The sequence below is a fragment of the Gopherus evgoodei genome, chromosome 3, assembly GCF_007399415.2.
Source record: "Gopherus evgoodei ecotype Sinaloan lineage chromosome 3, rGopEvg1_v1.p, whole genome shotgun sequence".
NCBI classification, from domain to species: Eukaryota; Metazoa; Chordata; order Testudines; family Testudinidae; genus Gopherus; species Gopherus evgoodei.
Genome location: NC_044324.1, coordinates 35026784 through 35045406, shown reverse-complemented (window position 1 = coordinate 35045406; position 18623 = coordinate 35026784). Strand labels below are relative to the sequence as shown.

General features: G+C 39.4%; 1 protein-coding gene across 1 annotated transcript in view; it reads right to left on the bottom strand.

Moving 5' to 3' along the window:
• NBAS (NBAS subunit of NRZ tethering complex) overlaps window positions 1–18623 on the bottom strand; it is a 381747-nt gene that overhangs the window by 340732 nt on the left and 22392 nt on the right. Inside the window, 2 exon segments of the mRNA XM_030555399.1 lie at window positions 3139–3204; window positions 4158–4296. Coding sequence (XP_030411259.1) covers window positions 3139–3204; window positions 4158–4296 — 205 coding nt within the window.

The following is an 18623-nucleotide window of genomic DNA, read 5'->3' as shown; positions in this document are numbered from 1 at the left end:
TTCTTTAAACCTAAAATGATAGCAAGCTTGTTTTAAAAGTTACAACAAACAACAACCACCTACAATTTTGTGCTTAAACTACCTGATGGTGTCTGGTTAAATAGTAGATTTCCACTCTTATGAAATAACTGGCATGAGAGCAGTAATATTACTGACTGGTGCTTTATATTTCCTTTTGCTGAAAGTTGCAAAGCTATGAATTGCACTCTCCTTTTTAGTTTATAAATCAAGATTTGTTCACAGAAGAGAAAGATGGTTATGAAACTGCACGGAACTGTAAAATAAAAAACCCTACCCGCTAGGCTGAGAGCCTTTCTTGAATGTCATCATGACTGAACGTTATGAGAGGCCTCTCTGAAATTCAGTACATAACTCAGCAATCAGTGCAACTGCTGCTCCTTTGGATGGCCATCATACACATCACACACCTCCAAATCTAGCCTCTCAAAAGATTCATATGTCCTTAGGTAAAGCAGGTTCTGCTACTGCAGTAAACAGTTCACTACTCTTGGGGCAAATGCAGAACAAAATATAGAAAGCTCCAGTAGGCTGGCATACCACATTTAAGATTTGTCATCTAAGTTGAGAACAGCTGGCTCCACAGGCAAGGCCTCGCTGAGTCTTGGCAACAGTCTGAAACAGCTTTTTCCATCCCCCATAAATCACAATAAAACTATACCTCAGGTATTTAAGATACAATCTCTGAAATGGTATTAAAACTTTTGAAGATGAGTGAACAACAATAGTAACCTTTACTCTTTTAAAATTTAGTGCTGGCAAGGGCAGTAAAATTAAAGTTTAGTTCAATTCAATACTAGCCTTTCAATAAAAACTTACTTGAACTTTTTACATATATATAAAATCTACTTCTGTTTCATGTTTTCCATTCTTTAATTTATAGATTGAAATACCAGCCCAGGAAATGCTTCTATTCAGGGTTCAGTATTAACTTGATACCTCCCAGACAATGGAAAAGTGCTAGGAAGAAGCCAAGCATTTCTTTCCTCAGGACAGACAAACACCTTTCTATTCTCTTGCAAGCCTTTTCAGCCAATCTGATTGTGACAATGACTGACCAGCTAAGCTTCAGGTGTTGGCCAGAGAGAGTATGTATTTATAGACAGAGAGGCCTGCCCCTAAATATCATATGGCCCAGTTGGAGAGGTTACAGGAACTCTGAAGAACAGGATTAGAATTTGAAATGATCTTGATAAATTAGAGCATGTTTGAAATCAGCAAGATGAAATATAATAAAGACAAATGAAAACTACTATACTTAGGAAGAGAACAATTGAATACATAAATACAAAACGCAGAATAACTGATTAGGCAGCAGTACTGCTGAAAAGGATCTTGGAGTTATAGGGGATCATAAATTGAATATGAGTCAATGTGATACTGTTACTAAAAAGGCAAATGTTATTATAGAATGTGTTAACAGCGGTGCTGTATGTAAGACAGATGAAGTAACTGTTTCACGCTACTCGGCACTGGTGAGGCCTCAGGTGAAGTACTGTGCCCAGTTTAGGCACCACATTTAAGAAAAATGCGGAAAAATTGGAAAGAGTCCAAAGAAAAGGAACAAAAAAAAAGTATGCAATTTGAAAAACACGACCTGTGAGGAAAAAAGGGCATATTTAGTCTAGAGAAAAGTAGTATTCCAATATTTTAAAGGTTGTTATAAAAAGGACAGAAATTGATTGTTCTCCATGTGCACTGAGGGTAGGACAAGAAGTAACTGGCTTAACCTGCAGCAAGGAAGATTTAGGTTTGATATCAGGATACACTTTAACTATAGAGGACAGTTAAGTACTAGAAAAGACAGTTACCTTTTTTCGTAACTCGTGTTCTTAGAGATGTGTTGCTCATGTCCATTCCATTGTAGGTGTGTGTGCGCTCGCCACATGCACTGGTGCCCTCAGTGGTACCCATAGGGAACCGGCCCTGGCACCCTCTGGAGTGGTGTGTGTATGCTGCCGTATAAGGGGAGCTGCCGGCTCCCCTCACCCCCAGTTCCTTCTTGCCATAAACTCCAACAGTGGGGAAGGAGGGTGGGTCATGGAATGGACATTATGAACACATCTCTATTGTACGTGACTCCCAGTTCAACATACAGGATGTGGCCTGTAGGTTCCTTGCGTTACAGCCAAATACACTCTAGTACAAATCTATTATAATAAAACAAACAATCAAACCCATAAGAAAAGATATATAAGCAAGCAAGCAGGCTAGCCCCAGGGGCTACAATCACATCCCCTCTTAGTTGTCTCTTTTCCAAGCTGAGCAGTCCCAGTCTTATTAATCATTCCATTCCAAACCCCTAATCATTTTTGTTGCCCTTTTCTGAAGCTCTTCCAATTCCAATATACGTTTTTTTGAGATGGGGACAACACATCTGCATGCAGTATTCAAGATGTGGGCAAGATTTACACAGAGGCAATATGATACTTTCAGTCTTATTATCTAACCCTTTCTTAATGATTCCCAACATTCTGTTAACTTTTCTACTGCCGCTGCACATTGAGTGGATGTTTCCAGAGAACTATCCACAATGACTCCAAGATCTGTTGAGTGTTAACAGCTAATTTAGACCTCATCATTGCATATGCACAGTTGGGACTATGTTTTCCATTACTTTGCATTTATCAACACTGAATTTCATCTGCCCAGTCACCCAGTTTTATGAGATCCTTTTGTAGCTCTTCGCAGTCTGCTTGGGACTTACACATTGCACATATTAGCAAAGACTTTCTGCACCTGCCACCTTGGATAACAAGTTACACTTAGGATAAAGCAATAAATCACTGGATCAGGTCTCTCTGAGCAGGACTGATGACGCCAGGTAATATATGAAACGAGTCAATAAAAGTGAAGAAAAACCAAATCAGTGACAGAGCAACAGTCTGCCAAGAAAACAAAGTCCCCAAAAAAGCAATTTGATAACTCATGCCAGTTAACTGATTTAAAGCTAAATCCTACTATTGCATTAAAGAGTGTTTTCAGCAAAGAATTCTAAACAGATTAATTTTTAATCTATCTAAATTAAGTTACTTCAAGTCAATTAGATTCCTCATTCATGTAAACCAAGGGAATCTAAATGAGTAACAGTGCTACTAGTGTTAAGGAGGAACGTATTACCTGTTCTGTTCCTTTTTTGCTGTAAAATCTGAAATTCATAATCCTTAATAATCCGCTTCTCTTTGCCTGTTAAAACAGGAGTGTATCACACACTTTAATCTTAAAGGCAGTCTTTGATTTATGCAGTAAAAAATAAATCAAATCCAGTGAGTAATGAAACAACCAAGAAAGAATACATTATTTTGCAATATTCTCTCAGCTTTATGAAAATTTTAAAATATTCATAAGAATTATTTTAATATTCATGTATTAAAATGTCACTTCATGTAAATGTTGCAACAGGTTCAATTTGCTTATTAAGTACTTGGACTATGTATGCATGTTTCCATAAAAAGAACCATCAGCTTGCCACTAAATTATGCCATGATAGAACATTGAATACATATTGCCAAGTATACACATTAGAACTTTTCACATGCTAAAATGTAAAAATTGGTTTACTGTATTAAGCTAAACTGATACAAGCTAATTAAGAAATTAATTTCCGTGTACCCATATAGAGAACACCAATTTAACTACAGCGAGTTTTATTATGCCAGTGAAAGTTTTATGTATGCTACAACCCTAAAAAGAGGGTTACAATTAGGCTTATTTCAAACTGAGCTATAAGAGACTAAAATATTTTCAAAATATACAGGTGAAAAATAACCTGATCCATAACTGGGCTTCTAACTGCTCTGCAATACCCGTAATAAATAGTTTTAAGACAACAAGTGAAAGCTTTGATGAGACTATTTTTTATAAAACAATGCTGACATTAAGTTTTTTTTGTCCTTTTAATTCTTCATCAACTGAATCCTGTATCAGCTTTTCCATTATTTTGCTTGGGATTGATTTCAGGCTGACCAGCCTACAGTTGCCCAAGTCAGTCATCCTGACTTAATACTGCCAGTATCTCCAATATGGAAACATGCTATGGTTTGCGAAAAGAGAGCAATCTACATAAAGTTTCTCTTTATGTAACCAGAGTAACTATAATATTCTTCCAACAGCAAAATGAGGATGTTAAAGCTACTTACTGTCCCAGTATCATCTTCATAACTAGTGACCTGTTTATAATAGGGGGATCCAGAAAGAACTCTCCAAGCAGATATTCCACGACTAGTTGCTTTAGATACTCCATCTTCATCTGTTTCACAGCCACCCACAAGCAAAAGCCTGTAAACACAAACACTTATTACTGAACGCAGGTTTCGGTTTTGTTTTGCCTACTGCAGGAGTCCAAATATATATTTCGTAATTCCATTAAACACGAGCATAATAGCTTTACCTGAAATGAATAAAACCATGCATTAAAATAGCATTGAAAAGCCCCATCTAAGGATAAGCCTACATTACACAATTAACCTGGGATCTTTTACCCAGGTTTTAGCCTTAACCTTCCCCTACCATGCACACAAAACATCAAAGTCTGACTTGGGTTTGGAAGCAATTTAAAACAAGGGCAGCTTACTTGGCTGGGGGTAAGGGTTAGAATCTAGGTTCCACTTTAACTCTGGCTGGAACCCGCCCATTTTGCAGTAATGACACAAGCTAAATCACAGTGAAATGAGGACCCAAGCGAAATCACTCAAGTGCTGGTAGTCCTCCTATGCCCTTCCCACAATTCCCCACAAAGGACAGACAAATTCTCCCTCGATTGATAGGGAAAAAATCTAAAGCATCTCAACACAAAGAACCATGGGATATGGCCTGAGACCTCATTAACCCCCCACCCCCTCCTCCCATATTAAACTAGCCTTGGGTGAAACTCAGGGAGTTCACCACTAAAACTGAAAAAAGGAACGTTCTGCTGCTGATAAAGCACACCCTCCGGCCCCCCAGGAATGTCCCTAACCACCAAGGTTGTAAAGACACTGGGAAATTAGGGAGGATACAGAAAGAAACTCAACAAATGGTAAGGTACGCTCTGACAGCATTTTATGTTGACCACCTGTACAAATAGAGAAGGTCACAATTTGGATATGGAAGATAAAATGTAAAGAATTTGGGCAGGAAGGAGGACACACAGGTGCCAGTGCCTAACTGATTAAAATTTTGTTATTTTCGAGTGTAGGATAAGGTAATAGGTTTAGTAAATTTGAAGGAGGTAGCTAGTTTTACCTATATAATGTAAATGAAAAACAACACTCTTTGAGAACCATTTCCGGACTGCAGTTCAACATTAGCTGATAGAACTCTGACCTCTTTGCATGACCGTGATGTGCAGCAGCATTGCCAGGAACCCCTAGATGAACGAATCCTGACTGGCCATGGGTGAAATCTGTCTGTATATTGGGAGTGGTGAGCATAAGAGATTTGCTTGGTATATGTATTCTGTGTGTGTTGCTAATAAATAGATGTTTAGAGCAGAACTATGTAAGGCTCTTTTACCAGGAAAAGGTTCCACAGACCTGTAGAGCCCTGAGCCCCAAGGGAAAGGGCGGGTACTTAAATTGACCAGGTTCCTTCTGGAGCCCGGTGAGTAAAGATAGGTGCCTTACACTCTGAGCCCTTGGGTGGGGGTGCCTAAATTGATTGGGTCATGCCTTGAGCCCTCAGTAGGGTATAGGTGGCATGCCCTAAACTGAACGGGGAACACCAGGCTCACAGGCAAGTGCAGAAACCATAAGGACGCAATAACAGGTAACGCTACACAGCTGGGACACTCTCACCCAGGCTGAGTAAACCCAGGTGCCAATCTCTGATGTTATCTGTGCAGTGTAGACATAGCCTAAGACTGGAATCCCACTGTGTTTGGTGCTGTACCTAGAAGGAGGAAGAAATGGTCATTTCCTCAAAGAGTTTGCAATCTAAATAGACAAAACAGACAGATTCAGAAAAAGGAAGTATTATTATCCACATTTTACAGAAAGGAAATGGAAAGACAGATTTTGTCTTAAGCATGTGCTTAGCTTTAAGTTATGATTATTCTCATTTAATTCAAGCAAGTCTTTGCAGGAACAGGGCCTAGTTGCTTTCTTCTATATCTCAGAAAATATGCTGCAGAGTTGGGCATTGGCACCACATGTCCCAACTCTCGCCCAAATTATACCCACAAAACCATCTTTTCCTCTCTGAGCTAAATCAACTTCATCCTTGATATATCTCAAAGTAAGTCAAATCAAGCTCACCAAAGATAAATTGGGCCCAATGTATGAAATACTTATATATTCTGATACATTTTTCCCATCTCTGAGTTCCAAATAAAATATACTAATATATAGGTAAATTATATTTTTCCAAAAAAAGTTAAAAAAAAATGAACCAAAAAAAACCAAAACCACACATTCAAAGACTTGAGATTCTTTAACAAGAACAAAACTATACTCAAAATATGTTGCTGGAACAAATGTCAGCAAAAAGAGTTTACATCATCTGACTATTTTAACATTTAGTTGCTTATTTATAAATAAAAATATAAAACACAAAACACAAAACAGAAGACAAAACAGCTTATTCTATCAACAACTACCTATACTAAGTATAGATAAAATTGCATCTTAGTATATCGCAGTATAACCTACACATCGCTGCATGTATATCAGTTAGTAATATTGTTAATTACACACGGTAGAAAACAGGGTGAGGTATGGAAAACACCATTTTAAAACACTTTGAAACATACAACTAGTGCTGATTACTACTAAAAGAAAAAAAATCAACACTTTTTCCTTTAAGCCCCTATGATTACTGTTAAACAAGCAGTTTCGTTTTTTAGAAACTAGCAATAACTTGGAAAATAATGTTTAGAACATAGCCCTATGCTAGCCTTTTTTATTGTGCATATGACTTTTGAAAAACAAGCTATCAAAGTAAAAATATTCGTACAGAAAGAACAAACAATCTGGGAAAGAAATTAGTAAAGAAATTAACAAGCTGGGTAACAATTGTGTATCCTCAATGTTCAAGATGTGTTACTGTTGAAAGATTCTGCCACCTAGTGGTTGAGATGTATATAAAGCTTGTTCAGGGTTAAAATGCATTCCCAGAAAGGTGATTTACTAAAATATAAAAACTAAAAATCAAGGTTGCATCTAGCAACATGGAACCACCCTGGATAACTCAACTTTGCTTGGATAGTTCAAAATAATATTTAAAAGTGATATGTTCTCCTTAAATTGAATGTGGTCCAAGGGACGTTCTTATTAATTGTAAAAACTTTAAAATATTCTCTCATTTAATTTGGGCTAATCAGCATAAACTGAGTAATATTTGATTACAGAAGAGAAAGTAATAAAAGTGAAAAGATGCTCTATCTAGTAGCCTAACTGAAGCCTCTCACTAATTCAGCAACATGATGATCCTCTAGAGCACTGAAATGGAACGTGACCTAGTGGCTGCTCCGGACGTTAATTTTTTTTTTTTAAATATATATTCATATCTAATTATAGACCCATTCATTTCATGGATAAACCATACTTCTGTTTCACACACTAATACAGCAATAATTTAAGTACAATGGATGCCCTGTCCCTCCTTTCCTACTGTGAGGTGCCTGGAATAAATACGATAGACATATTTTATATTGCAAAAATATGCACATAGCAATTTTTAATGTTGAATATTTGTTTATTGCTGTATTGTGCTGCTTCTGTTTTTGCCAACAGTCATGTCAATTATGGAACTAAAGAAATGAGAGCTGCCCCATTAAAAACAGAGAAGGGCACTTGAAGTGGACCTTTGTTTGGACCTGTGAGTATGTGAATGTGTGCATGTGTACTGAGAGGAATACATACCATTGAGAATGGGAAGCCACAACTTATACACAGTTCCCAAAAGAGTCTAAGAATTCAGGTCTTAATAAAAGTCACCCTTCATGAATCTGAAATATCATCACTGAAGGGGTAATTCTCTTCCTTACATTATATACTTTATTTTTTACCTCATTGTGCTTTGAGAGGCTTTAGCAGTTGGGCTAACAGTGAAATTACTCAAACATTTTGTCTATAGTTGTACATATTTTAGAAGTTTACCATCTAGATAAAGGTTTAATATAAATGCAAGTAAAAAAAAAACACTTTGAACATGAAGTATTTTTATTTGTAAAATGAGCACCAGTATGTCATAGGGCATTTATACAACACGTAACAGAAACATAATATTTAACCATTTTTGCCTCTTTCCAAGAAGCAACAAGAAGATATATTCTTCTCCCCACCAACACAAGTACTGGTTAAAATGGCAAAGGAAACAGAAGGACCTTGCATTGTGCCCTGAAGTCAGCTTCTCGCTATGTCAGACCAATGGGGAAAGCATGCTACAGAGTCATTAACCCTCTTTTGAGGATGCCCTGCCACAATCGCTTTAATTTTTACACAAAGAGCCTGTTAGCTTGAGCACTTCAAATGACCTTCATTGCTGCAGCAGCTCATGGGGTGAAACAGTTTTTCAGAAAGCCAACACCAAGTCACATGCAATAATTTAGGGCCCTCTCCAACTCCAAATAACCCATTGCAAAATCTTCCTTTGAATTCCATAGGATTTTGATCAAGCCATTTTAAATTAAAAGAAAAAATCAACACCCTGAATAGCACTTGGAATCAAATGAAGCTCCTGGATAACTACATAATCTCGTACTACTACATCCACAAAAATGAGAGAGAGAGTGGGAGGGAGGGAGAGAAAGAAAGAAAGCCCATAGGAGTTTGCTAGTGCACAATGTTCTTATAACAGGGTTGTTGTCGTTTGTTTTTTAAGATTTGGATGGGGTGAGGGCTGGCTCCAGGCATCAGCCAAGCAAGCTCGTGCTTGGGGCGGCAGATTCCAAGGGGCGACATTCCAGTCAATCTTTTTTTTTTTTTTTTTTTTTGCTTCCCTGCTTCGGTTGCCCCCCGCCGGTTTTTTTCTTTTTGGTTCACTGCTCCAGCCACCGTGTAGGGGGCGGCAGTGCAGAGGAGGGGAGCGCCCACCTGGGAGCTGTGCCAGGTCTGTAGCAATCCCGGCAGGGCAGCCCACATCCTTCCCTGCCCGCCGACCGGAGCGGCGTGGACCCCTCCTGGCAGGCAGTATGGCAAGCGCCCCGCTGAAGGAAGCCTTGGCTGCCCCCCTTCTCTCTCTCTCCCCCTCGCTGCCCAGGGCACATCTGCAGGGCCAGGAGTCCCCCTGCACCTACGCTCCATCCGCCCCGCATGTTTTGATTTTGTTTTTTTTCTCCCCTTCGTCGCAGGTTGTTGTTTTTTTTTTCCCTTTCACTTCTCCGGCTGGCTTGCAAGTTTGTTCTCCCGCACCCCGCTTCGCTGATCCGGCCGGCTCTCAGGTTTGTGTGTGTCCCATCCCCGCTTCCCCCCACCTTCACTGCTCCAGTCAACTGCAGCAGAATGAGAAAAAAACAGGAGGCATTCCATACAGCTACAAGTTTCAAATTGGTACAAGGTCCTCAACATGGACAGAATGGAAGATAACTCTCAAGATCCAGCATGTCCAAAGGAACAATGAGATTTTCGGGACATGTCTGGATGATGGTGGCTTGATCTAACCTGTAAGAAAATCAAGCTTACTCACTGATGAGTTCTCCAACCACCCCAGGAAGACAGATGATCCTTGCAGAAGATTCAGTACTCAGAAGAATAGAAAAAACATTCTGAAAGAGACAGGTGGACAACAGGACAGCGTGTCGCCTTCCCGGAGTTAAGACATGAGACATCACGCTAAGATTAGATAGGCTTCAGAACTCTACAAGCAAGGATTCACTGGTCATGGTTCATGTCAGCATTAATGACACTGTATCGCAGGATCTCTCACAGATAGTAGATGACTTCAAAGAACTCAAAAGCATGCTGAAAAATGTCCAACTGATCTTCTCCAAGATCCGTCCTGTCCCACGAGTAAGGAAGACAGAATGCAGACGATTCTGGAAGTGAATTACTGGCTAGGTAAATGATGTAAGGCTTTGGTTTTGTGCAATACTAGTCGACCTTCAGGGGCTGGGAAGCTACATAGTTTGGATGTCCTTCACCTCAGTAGAAGGAGGCCCAAATCTCCTTGTAGGCAGGCTAGCTAGAGCAGTCAGGAGCAGGTTAAACTAACAGCACAAAGGAAGAGTAAGAAGAGGCAAGATATGAGCACTCAGCATAACATTGAGATGTTGAGAACAAAATTAATCAAGCAAGAAAAGGACATGACAAGAAAAAACTCCTGAATTCCCTATACACTAATACTAAGAGCCTAGATAGCAAACAAGAGGAATTCGAACTGCTCATTTATGAGCATAAATTTGATCTAGTACGTACTACTGAAACATGGTGAGAAGTCTCACAAAATTGGAATGTTAAAAATCTATGGTTATAAGCTATTTAGGAAGAATCAGGTGAACAAAAGGGGAACAGGAGTAGCACTCTACATAAAAAATGGCATTATCTGTTTCCAGTTACAGATAATGATGTGGAATGTTTATGGATCAATGTCCTAACAGATAAAACATAAGGTGGGATATTAGTTGGTATCTGTTACACAGATCACCAAGTCACGAGGGAGCAGGATGACCATCTCCTTATACCCCTATCTATAATGTGTAGGGGGAAAAAAGCTACATAACCATTAGGGGATTGAGTTTGAGTGGTATATTCTAGGTCTCATGCTGCCAGTACAAAAATATGGTTGAAATTTCTAAATATTATAGAGGACAATTTTCTAACTCAAAAGAGTGTTGCAGCGAATATGGGGGAATTCTATATTAGACATTGCCTTCACAGATAAAGAACTAAAAATGATGGTAGCTTAGGTACAAGTGGTCATCATTTGATGACATTTATACTGTGCGAGCAGAATAAAGTCCATACCAGTAAGATATATACTTGGTGCTTTAACAGGGCCAACTTCACAAAGCTGATAAGTCAAATCATGTGGGAGGAAGAATGTAATCAGAAAAATGTGAATGATAATTGGGAATCATTTAAAAACCCATTACTAGATGCCCAAAATGCCACAACCCCACAACTAAGGAAGAAAGATGTGCTGGTTAAAAAACAAACTTGATTTAGAGAGCAAATGAAGGCAGCTATAAAATATATATAGCAAATGGAAGAAAAGAGACGATGAATTGTAATGTAATAGTAGTAAATATAAATATAAATGAATGAATATAAATCAGAAGTTAAGAACAGTAGAAAATTCATGTAGGAAACAGAGGTACAAAAGGAGAAAACTATGGCAAATAGAGTTAAGGACAATAAAACGGAGTTTTTAAAGTATATTAGTAACAAACAGAATTCTGACAATGGTATTGGTCCATTACTAGATGGAAATGGTATAATTATCAATAAAGATGCAGAAAAGGGCAGCAGTATTCAATAAATATTTCTGTTCTGTATTTAGGGAAAAAATAAATTATGCAGTCTCATCAAAGGGTGATAACACTATTTCCATTCCACTTTATCTCTGGAGGACATTAAATAGAAGCTACTAAAGTTAGACATTTTTAAATCAGCAGGTCCAGATAACTTTCATCCAAGAGTTTTAAAAGAGCTGGCTGAGGAGTTTGCTGGACCACTAATGTTGATTTTCAATAAGTCTTGGTGCACCGGGGAAGCTCCAGAAGATAATATTCCAATATTTTAAAAGAGTAAACAGGATAACCTGGGTAATTATAGGCCTGTCCGTCTGACATTAATCACAGGCAAAATGATGAAGCAGCTGATACAGGACTTAATTAATAATTAACTAAGGAAGGTAATGTACTTAATGCAAATCGACATGGGTTGATGGAAAATGGATCTTGTGAAACTAACTTGATTTTTGTTTAAAATGAGATTACAAGTTTGATAAAGGTAATAGTGCTGACGTAATAGATTTCTGCAAAGTGTTTGAACTGGTGCTGCACCACATTTTAATTAAAAACTAAAACATAAAATTACATGGCACACATTAAATGGATTAAAAATTGGCTAACTGTAAACAGGGAATCATCATTGAGCAGGTTTGCTTCCAATGGGATCCTGTAGAGATCAATTCCGGGCCCTTTGCTATGTAAACTATCATTTAAATCTGCTTCTGTACCAGATGACAGGAGGATAGCTAATTTGACACCAATTTTTTAAAAAGACTCCAGAGGCGAACTCAGCAATTACAGGCTGATAAGCCTAACTTCAATACCAAGCAATTGGTTGAAACTATAGTAAAAGAAAAAAATTATCAGACATATAGATGAACACAATTTGTTGGAGAGGAAGTCAACATCTTTTTTGTAAATCGAAACCACACCTCACCAATCTAGTAGAATTCTTTGAAGGGTCAACAAGCATGTGGACAAGGGAGATCCAGTGGATATAGTTTACTTAGATTTTCAGAAAGCCTTTGACAAGGTCGCTCACCAAAGGTTCTTAAAGTAAGCAGTAGGGATAAGAGGGAAAGTCCTCTTATGGATCAGTAACTGACTGAAATATAGGAAACCAAGAGTAGAAATAGAATATCAGTGTTGGAAGGGACCTCAAGAGGTCATCTAAGTCCAACCCCCTGCTCAAAGCAGGACCAATTCCCAGATAGATTTTTACCCCAGTTCCCTAAATGGCCCCCTCAAGGATTGAACTCATAACCCTGGATTTAGGAGTCCAATGCTCAAACCACTGAGCTATCCGTCCCAACTAGCCAATAAACGGTTAGTTTTCAGAATGGAGAGAGGTAAATAGCTGCTGATAAACTATGTTAGCAATTCTCCAGTCATATTGTACAATCCCCGAGTTTACACATTCATTAAACATTCTTGCTAATGGGCTTGCAATTTCATGTGCCAGTTCCTTTAATATTCTTGGATGAAGGTTATCTGGCCCCCCTGATTTAATCCCACTAAACTGTTTGAGTATGGCTTCTACCTCGGACGTGGTAATATGGATGGACCATTGGTCTGACCCAGTATGACCATTCTTATGTCCTACTAAGGATGTAAATAACGTGCAAAAACAGTAACCATGTAATCAATTAAAATTCTATTGCTTACACAGTTCAGTGATTACCACCCCTGCATTTTACATGGGGCCCTGCTGCTGCCCCCCTGCCTGGGGATCCCCACTGCTGCCCCAGCGCCCAGGGCTCTGCTGCCACCCACATCAGCATCCCAGCTTGCCTGGGGTGCCAGCTGCCAACCCCAGGACAGGGCTCTATTGCTGCAGCACATGAGGTCTGCTGCTGCCCAGCATCCCAGCACACCCAGGGTCCTGCATCAAGCTTATCAGTTAACTGTTTAAACTCTTATAACCCTATGCCCTACAACATTTAATGTATTTATTGGTGACCAGGAAGAAAACAAAATCCTCACCAATAAGGTCTGTAGATGAGACAAAAATTGGGGAAGTGGTAAACAATGAAAAGGACAGGTCACTGATTCAAAATGATCTAGCTTGTTTAGTAAACTGGGCATAAGTAAAGAACATGCATTTTAATATGGCTAACATCAGTTATACTCAGACTGAGGCTTGTGATCCATAAGTGGCTCGTCACTGGGTCTCCTGCAGCTCATCACAGAACATGATATAAAAATACTGTGAGATTTAATTGATTAATAACTTAGACTGGTTAATAATCAGGATACTTTTACTATGTGATTAACCAAATGTAGTTGATAAAATAATAATACTTGGTCAGTCATTTTGCTGTGAAAATCATATATAAATTAATATTTCTCATCATACCGTTTAAATATGAATATGTAGTACTATAGTAAATGAAACAATTAAGCCACATTACTGTGGCTTTACTGTGGTCGCTAATTTGGCTCCTAAACCAGAGGTCTGAGTATCACTGAGCTAAACGTAAATGTGTAAACATTCTAGGAACAAAGAATGTAGCCATTCTTATGGGATGAGGGACTCTATCCTGGGAAGCAGTGACTCTGAAAAAGATTTGGGGGGGATCATGGTAGATAATCAGTTGAACATGAGCTCCCAATATGACACTGTGTCCAAAAGAACTAATTCAATCCTGGAATACAAGTAAGTATAGAGAGGCTATTTTATCTCTGCATTTGGCACTGGTGCAACTGCTGCTGGAACAGTGCCCAGCTCGTGTGTCCACCTCGTGTGTCCACAATTCAAGAAGGATGTTGATAAATTGGAGAGGGCTCAGAAAAGTCATGAGAATGATTAAAAGTATTAGAAAACCTGCCTTATGACATAAAAATAAATAGATTGAACTCTTTGAATCTCACAAAGAGAAGGTTAAGGGTGACTTGATTACAGTCTATATTTAATAATAGACTCTTCAATCCAGCAGAGAAACGTATAACACAATCCAATGGCCAGAATCTGAAGCTAGACAAATTCTGTCTGGAAATAATGGTGATAATAATTAATAATTGGAACAATTTACCAAGGGTCATAGTGGATTCTCCACCACTGACCATTTTTAAATCAAAATTGGCTGTTTTTCTAAAAGATATGGCCTAGCAATTATTTTGGGGAAGTTCTATGGCCTGTGCTATACCGGATATCAGATTAGATGATCATAACAGTCCTTTCTGGCCATAGAATCTGTGAATCTCTGGGTACTACAGCCAGGAAACTGAGAAGCCATATTCTGCTTCAACTGTAGCTCCCTAGTGGCCTCTTTAATGGAGCAGAAGCATCTGCTGTACAATACTTAAAGTAAAAAAAGTATAACAGAAAAAGCACTTTGACAAGACTCCAAAAATGCATCTGCTTTCCTTTTAAGACATTTATGACAATTGTGAATTTACCTTACTACAAATATCTAAAGCTTGGATCAAAGCTAATATGAAATCCAGTGCCTAAGCAAAACTTTGCTACTTTAATGGTGCTTGGAAACAGATTTTTCTATGAATAAGTAATACTTTTCATTATGCAGTGAATTACATGACAGGATTTTCATCAGTGAATTGTCAGATTATTGATCAACATTCCCTCACATAGACCCAGGATGGACATGGCTGTGCAATGTTCATAAATATCAAACAACAACATCTGAGTTGCAGGTTCCGTCACCAAATAATATGCTAGCAATGTGCAAAGACTGCTTGAAACAAGACATTTATCCAGTGACTACATGTAGGAAATGGAATATCTCCATTTAAAATTAGTTTAAACTATTTATTTTTGACTTGACATCAATAATTCATTGGGATTCTCTCTCTCTCCCTCTCTCACACACACACATTTTGTTCTAGTCAAGCTGAGCAAGTCTCCTTCAAAAGATATTCAAGCAAAGTCCCAGCATTGGGACTTTTTCTTAATAGACTTCACTGTTTAAAAACATAGTTTTCAGCATCACATTCAAGGGGAAGTTAAAAATACAACACCTAATGGAAGCCGAATTCCCACCCCCAGGATCTATATTAGGCAGCAGTTCTTCCAGAGGCTGGCCCAGAACCCAGGAGACAGAGCCTCAGGAGTCAATGGGGCAGAGCAGCACCATGGTTGGGAAAGCGGGAGAAGAAAGAGGACAGTCCAGTCAGGGTGCCCTCACCCCACTCCCCATTTTTGTCTGGAAGCTCCTTCACAGCATTTGCAAACTCCTTCTATATGGACCCATCCTCCCAAAGAGCAATTTGGATCAGGAGTCTACCCAGCAAGCAGTTCCCTAAAAGGCACAAAGCAGCATGGCTTTTCCTCAGCCCTCTGACATCTGCCAACATTACTTGTGTGAGATGCTGTTGATTTATGAAGTAAACAATTATTAGGAAGGAAGTCTAGAGAGGTCACTGGAGGAAAGATGGCAAGTTGCACTGTGAAGGACAGACATGGGAGTGATCAGTTAGACAAGAAAGAGGATGGGGGCGATGCATAGTACCTAGACTTGTTTTCTCACACATGTAAGATACCTATCACAATTCTGGAAATTATATAAATATATATATTTATATAAGATATCAGAACTTTAACAGAATATTAATTCAGCTGGAAAGAAAGAGAGAAAGCTGCATCTCAGGGAGCTGTGGTCATGGAATAAAGTGCAATCCTGCTTTCTCTTGCCCGCTGCTACAAAGTGTTTCGAATGTAGCATGTGCTTCTGCAGCTGGGAGGATGGGTGCTCGCCTCTTTAGAAAGCTCACATTTAGGATGAGTTTTTGGTTTGTTTGTTAATTTTAAACCTACTGAAAAAACTGCCAGGAGGAAGTCAAGCAAGAGAAGGCAAATGGTGATTTTCAAAAGTTTATAGCTCAGAAAAGCAAACGGAATTTCACAGAACATGCATAAAACACATTTCAGTCAACTTTCAAAGGCCTTCTGCAAACAAGGGAAGCATTCAAGCGTCTCAAAAAAGTTCTCAATAAACTTATAACAAAATGTTGGGCAACCTAAATATAGCAGTCACTACAATTTACCTCCTAGAATAACAGATTATAATTTTTCTATCATCTGAGAAACTGGACTAGAAACAAGCATGACAATATGACTCCGCAGTATGTTTGACATGCAAATCTCTTTTTATTTGTAATGGCGCTGATCTGGATGAACAAGCACAGGGCTGAGAACTCAGGAAGTCTGAAATTCTAATCCGAGTGCTGACCCTAACTCAGTGGACTTTGGGCAAACTCCTACATATTCATGTCTGAGCTTCCCCGGTAGTAAAACAGGTATAACAATGCTTACCCACCTACCTCAGTGGAGAGGATTAATTAAAGGGCTATACATGCATTGAACATTGTTATGGGGTAGCATTCACCTCTCGAGTGCCGCCTTGACAGAGTGTGTGTGCCTGCACTTTTTCTCTGCTTTGTGGTGAGTCTTCAGTAACTCAGCCTTCCGGTCGAGTCTCTCTCAGTCTGCATGTGAATTAAAAAGTAAACCCTCTTCTGGGGTACAAGTCCAGCAGAGGCCTCCCTCAGTGCCCTCTACAACGTCTCTTTATCTGCAGCCCTATCCTTCGGCTCACTTCTCAATCAGTCCAGCAGGGCCTATAGCAGTATTCTTGCTCAAACTGTCTCTCAGTCCCTTCTGAACTCTCTCAAATTGTCCCTGTTCTGGTATAAAGCAGTGCCTCAAGGCTCCCTCCCTAGAGGCAATATCTTCATCCTCTCTGGGTCTTTTTGGCCCCAAGTCTCCAGCTGGGTCACTAGAGTTCAGTTCCCCTTCCAAAGGTGCCTCTAAGTCCAGGACTCTTCCCCAGCGGCTAATATGGGGAGCGCGGGAATCTGGACCATCCACTGCTGCAGATCCCAGCCCAAAAACCCTATAGACAGCAACTGCTCACCACGTACCTGTGTTGCTGCTACAATTCTCTGGGCCACTTCCCTGCAGCGCCAAGCACATTCTTATCCTTACCTCAGGGCCTAGTCCTGGTTGCCTCGGCCAGCACTGTTCTTTCCAAGGTCCCGTAGCTCCCTCAGCCAGCCAGGCACACCATCTATGCTCCTCCAACTCTAGCAAGCAACTGAACTCACTCTGGAGGCTAGCCCTGCAGCTCATTTTATGCTAGCCTGCTGGGCTCTGATTGGTTGCGTTCCACAGAGCCACTCTAGGGCAGCTTGGCGGCCCTCTCCGCTGCTCTTTTCTGGGGTGGGGTGTGGCAGGTCCATGAGGCCTCCAGCAGGCTGCTCAAGACCTAGTCCACCCTGACACACACGTATAAAGGACTATGAAAATACTGGTATTATTATGGGAGCTCAATAAATGTAAGGATTGAAGTCCTAGCTTCAGTACCAAATACAAAGAACTGCCTGAGAGATCAACAGTAAATATACTGTTATTTTACTGCCCTCCAAAAAGGTAAGTGGTTTATTTCTCCCCTCATTCCCTCATTTTAAGAGCCAGATTCACATGCAGCTTATATGCAAGTACCCATCTGTTGAGTGATAAAAAGTGGTGCTAAATGTAAATTCAGATAGTGCCACAACAAAATGCATAAGGCAGACAATAATACAGTGGAAATGTATCAGCACAAAGAAGCCAGCAAGTCATGAAAGACCTACTGCACAGATGTCATTTGCTAATAATCACAAGATAGGGGTCAAACATATACAAGATTAAATTATTTACAGTCATATATAATTTACTCCGTCCATAGGCACTTCACAAGTTTTATATCAGATCTCATTTACCAAAAAAAATTGACTAAATTAAACTAGAAACATCTCAATGGTGTCAGAGTCCTGAAATTCGATTACAACTGACTACACTCTGTTGTCAGAGGTGAGTAATAGCCCGACAGTGGCATGAAGATCAAGGGAAAAGTTGTCAATAATGGTAGCAGCAACAGAAGCTCCAACTCTGCCTGAACTAGCTTTTAAAAACTCCATTCAAATAAGTCTTTTCTCTGGGATTTTGGAAAAATCATCACATACAGTGCAATACATTTATAATTTAAAAGTCTCTTCTCAGGATAGATTTAATTCAGTGACAGCTGGAATGAAGCTGCCACATCAAGTTAGACAAAGAACCTTCTCCCAAGACAAAAGACCTTCTCTCCCAGGACTGAAGAAGAATTCATCACGGCAGCACATACTTAAAATTTTAAAAAGCTCTTCATTGAGACAGCAAAATACAACAGCAGGAGCAGAAGCTATTAAGATGAATAGAGCCACTGCTATCAAAAGAACCTCAAAAACTCTTCTGAGA